The sequence below is a fragment of the Camelus dromedarius genome, chromosome 2 (assembly GCF_036321535.1).
Source record: "Camelus dromedarius isolate mCamDro1 chromosome 2, mCamDro1.pat, whole genome shotgun sequence".
NCBI lineage: Eukaryota > Metazoa > Chordata > Mammalia > Artiodactyla > Camelidae > Camelus > Camelus dromedarius.
The window spans coordinates 117,725,978-117,738,728 of record NC_087437.1 but is presented as its reverse complement, the minus strand read 5'-3'; the positions used below and the strand labels follow the sequence as shown (position 1 = coordinate 117,738,728).

The window sequence follows — 12,751 nt, the reverse complement described above, 5'->3', positions numbered from 1 at the left end:
GTGAAGACAGTTAGCTTTTAAAATGTGATAGACTCAGAGCTGCTCTGGAGGCTGGCTCTGCCAGCTGCTGGCTCTTGGACTGTGGCACCTTGCCCCTCCTCTGAACCGGACTGTCCCCGTGTGCAAAATCTCCGTAACAATCAGGCTGCTCAGAAGGAAGATATAAAAAGTGAAGTGATGTGTGCAAACACCTGGATTGACATGTGGTGGGATGGCTCCTGACACGAGATACCTGATTATTTGATCTCCACGCCTGCAGAGCGAGGGTGGAACGTTCTTTTGCATTGCTAAGCAATAACACAGATGTCACTGGAATTATTATTTAAAGGGCAAATTGATCAGCAACATACATTTTGACACCTGCATTTTTCAGAAGAATGTACAGAAATCCAATAAGGAGGAAAGGCTCCCCACATCTCCTTACTGACTGGTAATTTGGGGCCAATTTTTAATTGATCTTCCAGTTTTAGAAGTTGTAGAGTTCTGTCTCAAGACCTACCCTGGGACCCAAAGTCTAATTTGTCAATCAAGAAGTCTGTGCATTCATATCCAGTGCTGACGGTGCGTGGCGATGCCGTTGACTCTGGAAGGCCCTGCCTTGGGTATACCAGTTGCCCCAGGGAGGAGGCGAAGAATTCCACTTGTGCTTAGTGTGTGGAACAAAGCGTGTTATAAAACTGAATGTCGGTATTTACTTGGGATAAATCATCACATCTTCAAAAAAAAGGCAGAGCAGAGATTAGGTAAAAGGAGAGAAAAACTAGTGTAATAATAAGCTGATCTCCCAGATTCACGTGAAAAATTCACTAATTTAGGAATGGTGAAGAACTGTGCCAGCCACCTTTATAGACTCCAAATCTAATCTAAATAGGCACTGAAGCAGTTTACAGAACCGAGTGCAACTTGCGTCTGCTTGAAAGATGCTTCGTCAGATACAGAGTACAGATCCTGCTTACGCGTCTATGAAGTCTTACAGTTTTGCAATTTGGATTACACTGCCAACTCCAGTTAAATGATGTAAACATGTGGATAGAATTCCAGTAAAACAAAAATTGTCAACATCTGTTAAGTTTTTCCTCAGTAGAGGCACAAGTTGAAGTTTCCTTGTTTATTGATGTTCTTGGAACTGAAGAAATACTAACACATTAATGACAATATTCAATTCCATCCTCTGCGTCCAGCACTGTTCTTAAACCTCTCAGTATCAAGGGGCCTGGAGTTTTAAATTGTGTTGCTAGTTCACTGATCACCTTAAAAAAGGAAAAATGTTTCACTTACTCATGAAAGAGACAAAAACAGAATCAAATAATAAATTAGTTAATTAAAATAGATTAAATAAATACATAAAATTGAAAAATAAAGCAAACAGGAAGTTTACTTTCACAGAGGGCCGTTAGCAGTGGAAATTTTGTTTAGAGAACGAGTCTTCTTGCCGTAAGTCGTTTCTTAGCCTCTGTAAGGATGCTTGAGCCAGTGGACCCTTGGACATGCTCCTGAGTCCATAGACACAGTCTCAGATCTGTAAGTACAGCCCTGGGTCCGCGGGCACGTTCTCAGGGTCTGTGAGAACTGCTCAGGATTCAGGTTCTCCTCCCAGGACGGCTCAGTCAGTGAGAGCGCACACCTTTATCACTGCTGCAAGGCCACAGAAGGCTGCTTGCCTATCGAGCTTTCTGTTTGTGAACACAAGACAACTAACTCTGAGTTATGTAACGTTTGTGAGGTCCTAAGACCACTCTGCTTGCTCAGAGTGTAATCTGAGCAAAGCCACGGGGAAAGAGAACACAGACCAGCAGTCTGTTAACTGTCTAGTTGTCGGCTTCACTCCGCAGGCAGAAGGTGGTTTCAGCCCTGATGCTTTTCTGCCAGAGTAAACGTTGTGTCTGTGTAAAAGCGGTGGCCAGCTGGGTCTTACTGCAGTTGTTTACGGAGCGCGTCGCTGACGCACAGAGCCCTGTAAGGTGGTGTGTGGGACGAAGACCCGCAGGAGGGGGGCACGTGATCGTTGGTCCCTCCAGCCACGTTAACCGTCTCTGGTAGGACTGAAAGTGGAGCTACGAGTAAGGGAAAGATAGACGGGTATCGGGATGTTTCTGAGCCCTCTGGGCCCCGGGTCTTGAGCCACACATTCTCTTGAAGGCAGGGATGGTGTGTCCTCAGGTGGTGATGAAGCTGCATCTTGATACCTTAGAAGTGAGGGATCCTGTGTGTGGCGTGTGTGTGTGTGTGTGTGTGTTTGCCTAACCACCAGCGGTGCTGCCCCTCAGTAGGCACTGAAGGTGTGTGTCCTGGGATGACCTGCCAATCAACTAGTCAGTATCAATACTGCTTAGGATTCCACAGCCCGAGAGCATCTGGCAGTGCTGTGATGTGCTCTGTGCAGTGGCAGGCACACCAGCCGCACAGCAGACCAGGATGTCCTGGGAGGTCACAGCTGCCTGCACTGCGGTGATCCCATATGGGTTCCTGTGAAGCCTCGGTGCTCCTGGGGGGCCTCAGAGGCGCCCAGCAGTGATGGAGAGGCCCCCTGGGCCCCCTGCTCCCTGCTCTGCTTCAGAAAGAGCCATCCCACTTCCCTTGTTAGACACTGCTTTCCCACGTGACACACTGAAGGAATCGTCTGCTTTAAAGGGTGTTTGAAAACCACTGCTCTCCTGAGAGCAAAGGCCAGAAATGGTGGAGTCTTCTGGAAATGGGAAGAGAAAAGGGACAAGTGTGCCTTGCTTGGCCATGATGACACCTGCTGTTCTGGGCACGTCTGTGTGTGTCACGTCATCTGCTCGTGGCTCAGAGAAGCCACTGTGGACTCTGGGGTTTGGGTGGATCTGGTTTTCATGGTGGGTTACACGGGCACACACACACACACACACACACGGGTGTACACACACATCACACTCACCAGTTACAGACACACTGCACACACAGATTACATACACACACCACACATACATGCACAAACACGGATGTACACACACCACACACATCACATATACACACATTATACACACGGATATCACACACACCACATGCATCACTTACACACACTACACATAAGATCACATACCCACACCCCACACCATACACAATACACACACACCACAGACACACACACCACACACACCACAGGCGTCACATACACGCACACCGCACACATCACAGACACACACCACACAAACCACAGCCACACACATACACACACACACCTGCCTGCGGCTGATCACCAAGACCAGAAAAACGATGATGCCTAAATGAAGCTATCAGAAGTGTCTGTGCGGGACTTGGACTTTTGTCCTACTTCAGATCAAGGCAATGTTCTTACAGAAAATGGCGTTGATGTTTCACATTAAGATATGAGATGGCCTGACTGCATGGCTCCCTCTTCTGTGCTGCGGAACAAATCATCACAGATTTAGCACCTTAAAACAACACGTTATTATCTCACCGTGTCCTGGGTCAGGAGTCAGGTGTGAGTCAGCAGGGCCCCTGGATCAGGGTCTCAGAGGCTGAAGTCACAGTGCCAGCTGGGCCTGGAGTCCCCTCTGAGGTCCATCCTCTCCCGAGCTCACTGGTGATCGGCAGGACCCCGTCCACGTGTCTGGAGGGCTGAGACCAGCTCCTCAGTTCCCAGAGGCCACCAACAACCCCTGTCATCTGGCCCCAGTGGGTCACATTGTCATGTGGTCGGAGCAGGGCCGTTTGTCTCTCCCTCACCAGCAGAAGCGTGTCTCTACTGCTTCAAACTGCTGTCACTTCTTCCCTCTCTGACTTCTAGGCTCTCTAGAGGCTCGTCTCATTAAGCCAGGCCCACCCAAGATACTCTCCTTTTGATTAACTTAAAGTCAGCTGAGTAGAGCCTTGATTGTATCTGCAAGCTCCCTTCACCTTTGCCACAGAATGTCACCTGAGTTTGAGAGTTACCCATCCATCATAGTGACAGGGACCGCCCACATTTTCAGGAAGTAATTACACAGGCAGGTACATCAGGGGTGAGAATTCTGCCTACCACATTGAGCTCGTGGAGAAAATCTGTTTGGAGGACCTAGGATTTCCAGATCCTGGCCCAGGCCCTGGAGACACAGCAGAGAACACAGGCGAGGTGGGGCCTGCAAGCTGGTGGGGGCACAGGTTTACTACTCACTCCGGAGCGAGCTGTGATAAGTGCTGGGAGGAGGCGTCTTCAGAGAGAATATGGGAGCCCTGATCTAGTCCAGGCTAGTGACCGAGAGCTTTCTTGAGAAAGTGAACCTGAGAGATGAGTAAGAGTTGCCGAGGCGAGGTGGGGTGGGGACGGTTCCAGGCGGGAGCCCAAGGCTCTCGGCCGTCACGTGCCAAGGACCTGACGTGGGCGACGCATGCCACATCCCACATCTGGGGACCTGAAAAGGGGTCCAGGGCTGTGGAAGAGAGCCTGGCCACTGACCTGACACGTCCACACGGAGGTCTGAAGGGCACACCGACCTTACACATCCACTGAGAGCGAGGAGGGGGACGGGAGAAGAATTCTAGGTCCTGGCTTTTGCAGCCGAGGAGATGGCTGTGCCATTTCTGGCGATAGAGGAGGAGAGGAGGGAGCTTGGGAGAGAGGATGCTGAGCCCTGGTTGGAGCAGGACGGGTGTAAGATGCCATGCGTCCAAGTGCAAGTGCCATTGGCAGTCAAGACACATGATTCTAAAAGCACCTGCGGAGCGGAGAGAGGTCTAGGCAGACTGGGAGACTGGAGAGAGATGGTTCTTGGCAGCTGCATGCTTTACTTCAACCAATCAACTTTGGAGTCAGAAATTCACCAAATGGCGGCCGGAAAGTTGTGAAAGCTGCCTAAGCATGCCTTTTTCATAAGAAAAAGGATTACCAAAATGTGACCTGATGGCTAGGTGCGTTTTCACAAACTGTGTCCCAGACACACCGTCCTACGCGCTCAGCATCTGGTGTTTGTAATTCAACCCTGAGTCAAAAGTCAAAAGTAGAGGCCAGGTTCCTTCAACGACATGCGATATAAAGAAATGACAGTGGGTGTTACAAGCAATAGCTAGACTCTATCTAGTGCATATTGTGTTCAGGACTCTGTGTTAATTCTTTAGCCCTCATAATGCTAGCAGTAAAATGGTAAATAGGTGTTGTTGCGGCTTCATAGATGAGGAAACTGAAACTCACACAGGCAGCTTAGTGAACACTCCCAGGACGTAGGCCCGAGTGGTGGAGCTGGGCCAGCCGCGGGGGCCGCAAGGCCCAGACCTTTAACCATTATGGTATAACCCAAACCAGAAGTAAAAATTTATTTCTGGTTCTTAAAGGGTTGGCTCAGCAATCCTGAAAATTCTTCCAGAACGTCTCGTTCCTCAGTTTCAACAGAGTTACCATTTTCTTGTGCCAAATTCTAATAACCCTCCAAGGAGAGATTGTACGAGATAAACCACAAGTCAGTGTCTGAGAAGCCAGATGGGGTTTAGACAGTAAGTGCAATGGAAGTGCTTTGATCTGATGTGATCAAGGCAAGTTAATGGAAGTAATCAACTAAAGAAAGATTCACTGCATCGTACAGCGACCAAGAGACGTAACCATTCTATTTTAACTTAAAACATATAAATATATGTCTATTATGTAATCATTGGCTAATCGAATGCCCCAGGCTGTTTCGGGTGAAGCGATTAGAGTTCTGTGTTCTTTCATTCCTTGAACTGTATTCATCCTGGACCATCTGCAACTTCCGCTTTAATTACTTGACAGTGGAGTAAAAGCATATAGTTGCCGGCCAATAACCTGTCTTTTTAACTTGCCTGTTTGCCTTGGTTTTTTGCCACATGTCCTGTTCTTCTCACTGGTCCTGAAGCTTCTTTTATTCTAACTAAGCTTTAGAAAGCTTTTCCAAAAAGTCCCATCAATTGTCATAAAAACAGCTCTCTTTTGTACTCATATTTTATTGGTTCTAGTAAATTACGATTGTCGTAAACAGGGTGCAACCGACCAGACTGAGTCTTGTTGAGCAACTAGCCAAGGGATTGCTGCCAAGTCCTTGGGGGTCCCAGGCCGAGGGAGTGCCCGGCCTGGTGGACTGCAGCTGGGTGCTTGCATTACAGAAGAGACTGATTGTGTGGCCAAGCTGAGGCATCTATTAGAGTGGAAATAGGAAGCAAATGTCTGATCTACAACGACTTCAGGGGGCGCCCGTGTGGCTCTGAACCAGGGTGTGGACATCTTGGCAGCTGCCCTCACCTGTAGGAAACTTGGCATAAATGCCCAGCATATTCGGGACACTGGTACCTTGTTCCCAAGGACCTTTTTGTCCATCCTTCACCTCTTATGTGTGTTCCCTTTTCTTGAGCTTCTGCTGTTGGTGGGTGGGACTGGCCAAAAACTGATCCCAAGATTCTAGCTGTTCAAAGGATGACTGTGTCCAGCCCGAGTTAGCTCTCACCAGAGCTGTCAGTCTTGTCGCTTTGACCTAGAAGAGTCAAGGGCACGATTATAAGACACACCTTCAACTCCAAAAATATTTACTGTGAAGTTATGTTGTTGTTGGAGCAGGAGGAGACTCAAAGCTTCCTCCAGGGCTCACAAGGGACTCGTACTGGTTTGAATTTGAAGGTCTCCGTCAAGCGGAGAGCCTCTCTTCGCGTGCAGTTAGAGCAGTGAGGGACCAAGCAAGGACCTCGGCGCTCCCCTCATGGCAGGTTCAACACTCTTCCCCTTTATCCTGCCTTCTCTCCCCCCACCCCATCCTGCCTCTTCTTTCTTGTGGGAAAACAAAAGGATGGGGCGAGGGGAGCTTCAGTTCAGTCTCACTTCCCAAATTATGCTTAGTATTGTTCACACCCTCTTCTGTATTCTTAGATGATTTAAAGAGGGGACTTTCTGCAAACCTTTCACGTAAAACCTATTCTCATAACAAGTGGTTCCGTACCGCTCCTGGGCCACACGGTGCTGGGCACGGAAGGGTGGTCCCTGAAGACAGGTAACTGCCCCCATTCCTCTCTGACTCAGGAGGCAAGATGTGCCACCCCAGCCCGTCCAAAGCCAAACACTGCAGCACAATCCAGAATGACCCAGAAGCTAAATTCCCTCTTCAGAGGCAGGAAGTCACCAGGGACCGAAAAGGGCAGAGGAGGCTCCCAGGAAGACGGGGACTTGAACTGACTGTATTAGTTCTGTTAAAGAAACCGTTATTCCTGACGCTTGTCAAAGGACAGAAAGGCAGGCTGTTTTCAGGGGAACCGTTGTGGCCGGTGTGGACACAGCCACGGTGGGGTTTTGAACAGGGGCAAGAAAGGGGGCTCAGCTCTGAATACAGCAGGTGAAGGTGGGGATTTATAGCCAAGGAGCGAAGGGGAGGGAGTGGGGTCATGGGGTGAGCAGCGACTAAGAGGAAACTCAGGGATGAGCGCAATTCTGGCTGCGTAGACCTAACAGGGCTTTTGCAGAAGGCAGGCGAGGACGATCAGCTATTACCTGGCGGTGGGGGAGAATGAAGACTTTAGTCAGGTAACGAAGGTGATCCGATACCTTGGGGGTTCTGGCTAAACTGATTTAGCAGGATTCTTGCTAAGATGAGCTCTTACAGGACAGGCCCGAGGAGAGGGGTCAGTGGAGCTCATGGGTCACTGGTCCAAGAGACACTGTGTCAGGTCCCAGGGAGGCTGTAGCAAAGGAGGGCAGACTGGGGGACTTCAAGGACAGGAATGTATTGTCTCACGGTTCTGGAGGTGAGAAGTCCAAGATCGAGGTGTCAGCAGGGTTACTGCCTGTTGAGGGCCGTGAGGGAGGCTCCGTCCCCAGGCCTCTCTCGTTGGCTTGTAGACCGTCATCTTCTCCCTGGGTCTTCACGTGGTCTTCCCTTTACACGTGGCTTTGTGTCCACCTTTCCTTTTTGGACAGGACACCAGCCATCCTGGGCCAGGGCTCACCCTAGTGACCACAGGCTAGCTTGGTTAATCATCTCTGCAAAGATTCTGTCTCCAAATAAGACCACATTCCGAGGCCGTAGGGTTAGGGCTTCAACACGTGGGTTTTGAGGGGACACAGTTCAGCCCGCCCCACCGACTCCTGAAGAGCTGAGCAGGAGGAGTGGGGGTGCAGGGGGTGCAGGGGTGCTGCTGGGGGGTGCCCCCCGGGGGGGGGCACTCCATTTTGGGGACTAAACGCACGGCCCTTCCAGTTCCAGGTCCTCCTGCGGGAGTCAAGGCGGCCGCGGCCTCGGCCTCCATGGTCTTCGTGTCCTGGCTCCCCCCGCTCAAGCTGAACGGCGTCATCCGGAAGTACACGGTGTTCTGCTCCCACCCCTACCCCACAGTAAGTCCGCAAAGCCAGGGGCCTCTCGAGCATCTCCCAGAAACCAGCTGGGGGGCCCATGTGGGGCATTCTCCCTCCTCTTTCCCGCCCACTTGGGTCTTTCCTGGGGTTTTATTTCCCCCTCTGTTGTCTCCCCATACAAATCAATGTCCTCCTTTGAAAATACGCGTCTGAATCCTTCTAAGGGGCACAGTCGTCTGAAATTATTGTTTATCTGGTGAGTTCCCACAAAACTGCCAGCCGGCTTATCAAAATCAAAGCCCAGAGGCCTTGATAGTGGACAACACCTACTGATGTGGCTCTTGGAATTGTCATTAAGGGGCTTCAGGCTTCCCCCACCGCCCTCCCTCTGCTCCCCCCGCCCCCCAGCCCCCAGCTTCCCTCCCTGCCCACCCCTGACTGGGCCAGCGCGCAGGCCCGCCCCTGCTGTGGGACAAATGGGGGACTTTAAGAAGAATCTGTGGCCCTGAATTCACTGTGAAGGAATTAAAAGTCAGAGCACTCCATATTTCACATTATGGTATTGATTACCATGAATTTTATTCCCGCTGAAGAATGCTTACAGAATTTAACTGTTTCTTAAACAAAACAAACAAAAAAGCAGAGGGGGAGCAGGTGTGTGACTCCCAGGGGTCCTCATCTGCTCAGAAAGATCACGTTGTAAGTTCTGCTGCTTTAGGTCAACAGCAGCACCGCCGGCACTGAAGGAGAGCCTTCGGTGTAGCGTGCTCAGTGTCGGCTGGGCGTCAGAACTTCCATGTGAGTTTCTTATTTGGTTTCAAACATGCTATTAAGAGCCTTCCAGAAACAAAGTGATGCGAGCAGGCCAACCAGAAAAGGTGGGAAATAACTCCATTTCTCCCTCACTGACGTCGTACAACCACTGGCAGGTGTGTTTGTGCTGCCTTTGGACCGTATTGAGAAAAAAAAAAAAAGCCAAAAACCCACCGTGAGCTGGAAATGTGATTATCACGAGGTGCCCGGATCTTCTGGGTTAAGCTTTGCACGGAGGGTCCAGAGCCCTGGAGCTGCCCCAGTAACGTGAAGTGAACCAGAGCCAGGGCTACGCCATCCCCAGAGCTGCGCTGCTATCCACCTACTTCAAACAGCGTTCAAGAGTACGAGGCCTGTTTTTAAATAGAGCTCATTTTTCGGGGCAGTTTTAGGCTGACAGCAAAACTGAGTGTGAGCCACAGAGGTTTCTCATACGAGACCTGTTTTTAAAATGAAACAACACCATTCCAGGTGAAGATCAGAGAGAACTGACACGCTTCTCTTCAGAGGCGAATCCTTGAAAAATCCCACCTACTATCCTGTGTTTTCACATGGAATGAATAATAAACTATAACTTGCTGGAAAAGGTTTTTTTTCCCCCCATCTTTAGTTTTTGTAATTTAATTTTAAGTCAGAAAACCGGATGCCAACAAGTTTTCAGAGGCTCCGACCTGGTTGCCTGTGTATCACAAGGAACACCAGAGGGCAGCCCTAGCTCTGTGCATTTTCCTTGCTCATATATCTGATTTTTTCCCTCTGAAATGATTTCATAGCTGAATGTAGAACATGGACCAATAAATTAGGACACAGCACACTCTGTAATTTAATCTTCTTTATCAGAGTCCCTCAGCTAAAGTCGTTGCTGATGTAAATTTTCTCTCAAGAGCCTCCGTCCATCCTCCTCCTTGTGAAAGAACCTTGTTAAAAGACACAGGTTCTTTTCTCTACCATGTAAATGCATTATCTGATTATAAGCATTGGTTTCGTGGTGTTCCCTCAGTTCAGCTTAGGAAATAAAAGTCTTTAGAGTTGGAAACTGTGTTGATAGACATCGACTGAAATGAAATGCACAACCTAAAATCTGAGCGTTGTGTTTTATTCGGTGGACTTTCTGAGGACTTGAGCCCTGGAGGTGGCCTCTCAGATGGCGCAGCTCCAAAGAGGCAGAGGAGGAGCCAGGATATATAGGAGTTTTTGCAACAAAGACCAGGTAGTCAAAAGATTACTGGTTAAAGAAAACCAGACCTCTCAACTTAAGGAATTTTCTGCTTTTCTCTGTATGGGAAGGCGCAAAGGTCTGGGCTCACTGAAATCACTCCTTTGATGTGCATCTTAGCTGTCCAGGGCCAGTGTCCTGTTCTCTCGCATCCTGAGTCCCCTCAGGGGCACCGCTGGGGGCGGCTGCAGGGGCCGGGCTGCCTGCCTGTCTCCATCCTGAGTTCCCTCCGCTCACTGTCGGGGGCGGCGGTAGCAGCTGATGACTTGGTGGCCACAGCATCCTTTGTTTACTGATATGACTGCAATATTTTTCATTCACACAACAAGAAACTATCGATTTATCTCAAGACTGGCTGTCTAAAAGTCATGCTTAGTAAACATTAATCTCATTGTGAGGGACCAGTAAATGCAACAAAACATCAACCCCCACCCAGTCAGAGCAAAATCTCAAAATATGTTTGATTCAGGAACTCATCCACGTAATTTTTGGACCGTGGCTATTAATTAATATACAGTGGTTTGAATGATCAATTCATACTGTATGATAAGCAGTGGAAATCCAAATAAGTGAGCTAACCTTGTGAGGACCCAGATAAAAAGTATAGCCAATCTGGATTTCCTCTTTAATGACCCTCCCCGCATAGTAGCAGCAGACTGAAAAATGCTACATAGCACATAAGCACTAGGTTATAGAAACTGTCTATTTCCCACTGCTAAGCTGGTGTGCATAGGATTGAGAAATGAGAAATTAGATAGAACAAACTTCTCATTAATGAAGACTAAAAATCAGAAGGCCTTTAAATTGTACCAACAAGCTGTGAACCACACCAGGGATTCTAGTTTCAGATGAAAAGGTCATCCAGTTTCTGCACAGAGTAGGGCTCAGGAGATGTTGCTGAATGAGCTAGTGAGACTTGTGGCAACTAACTCTCCACAGAGCAGCCACAACTTAGAACTCAGCAAGGCTTCTGGGAAGCCAGAAAAGGAACGTTCACCAGGTCCAGACAACATTCAGGCCAAGGTAGCAGGTGTGGGTCTCCCTCCCGGGCCTCCCAAGACTGCATTTCATAGTGCCACAGGGAGGCTGAGGAGGAGAGAGGGTGGCTGCAGAGAACCAGAAATGGTCAGGAATCTCCAGTCAAAAAACAGTGCCGTAACAGAACCAGGCAAGGAGCTCTAACCTGACCATCTATAGCTATAATGATGGCATCGTGATGGTTGTCTCTCAGCAGTCATCAGGGACCTTCGGGTTGTGAAACTGCATTACCTCTTAAGAATGTTCTTCCTATTTCAAGTTTTAGCACAGCATGTTTAGTGTTATATAGTTATTTGTTTTTAAATGTTTTTCTTAGCTTCCATTATCTTTTTATTCTTTCTCTTTTGTTGCTCCCTCTCCCTCAATATCTCACTCTTAAATGTAGGCATTTTTCAATACTCTTCATTTAACCTCTTTTCATATTCTTTAGTATCAACATGAGTAACTGAATCTATTCTCATAATTTAACTCTCACCTGAAATTAGTGGGTTCAAAATGTTTCTCTGTAACCCTGACAAGCTTAGAGAACCAATCAGTTCTCTATTTCCAACTTCCTACCATCCATGTCTTCTTGGAGATCCCACCACATCCAGCATGTCCAGAACCAAATTCATTCTTGCCCCTCTTCTCTTTCTGTTTCCCAGTTAAGCTAATGATCTAACAAGATCCTTTGCCCTCTGACCAGAAGCCTTAGATTACCTTTGATTCCTCTTCTCTCTTTCCACTTGTTGTCTGATTGGTTACCAGATCATTTCTTCATTTACACACAAATCTATGTAGAGCACTACTCTGTGCCAAGGGCTGAGCCAGATTCTGAGGTGTATCAGTTAGGAGAAGCTGAGTTATGCTGCATAACAAACATACAAAAAAAAAATCTCTGTGATTTACACCAACATACAGCTTTCTTTTTCTTTCACATTTATGTCCATTGTGAGTTGGTGGTTGCTCTGTCCCATGTTATTCTCACTCCAGGAAAAAAAAACCATGCAAGTTTTATGGCAGAGAGAAAGAAATCTCTGGAGGGTCTGACATAGGCATTAAATACTCTAGCACAAATCACTGGCCAGAATTCATTGCACAGCCTCACCCAACCACAAGGGAACCAGGAAGGACAGTCTAATACGTACCAAGAAGACAGGCAAACCAGAATTTTTGGAAAATAGCTGTAACAACAACCACAGAACTGCAATGACAAAGGATAGAGTGTCTTTCTTTGAAGAGTTCTTGGTTCTAAGGAGGGCAGAAAATACCAGAGAGTGTCACCATTCTGTGTGATGTGGTAGGTGCAGTAGTACAGGATGACACAGGAGCCAGGCAAGGGAAGTGTGACTCAGTCAGGTCAGAGGCTGTTACTGAGGACATGTACACAGCCCTGGCTTGTAGGAGGGGAACAATTTTATCTGATGAAAGGGTTTTATGACCAGAGGAAATAACATCTG

At 48.3% G+C, this 12,751-nt stretch overlaps 1 protein-coding gene across 1 annotated transcript in view; it reads left to right on the top strand.

Moving 5' to 3' along the window:
- The window catches only part of DSCAM (DS cell adhesion molecule), a 664,041-nt gene that overhangs the window by 578,262 nt on the left and 73,028 nt on the right, over window positions 1-12,751 (top strand). Inside the window, exon 21 of the mRNA XM_064477198.1 lies at window positions 8,151-8,284. Within this exon, the coding sequence (XP_064333268.1) occupies window positions 8,151-8,284 (134 nt within the window). The remainder of the gene's footprint in view (window positions 1-8,150; window positions 8,285-12,751) is intronic.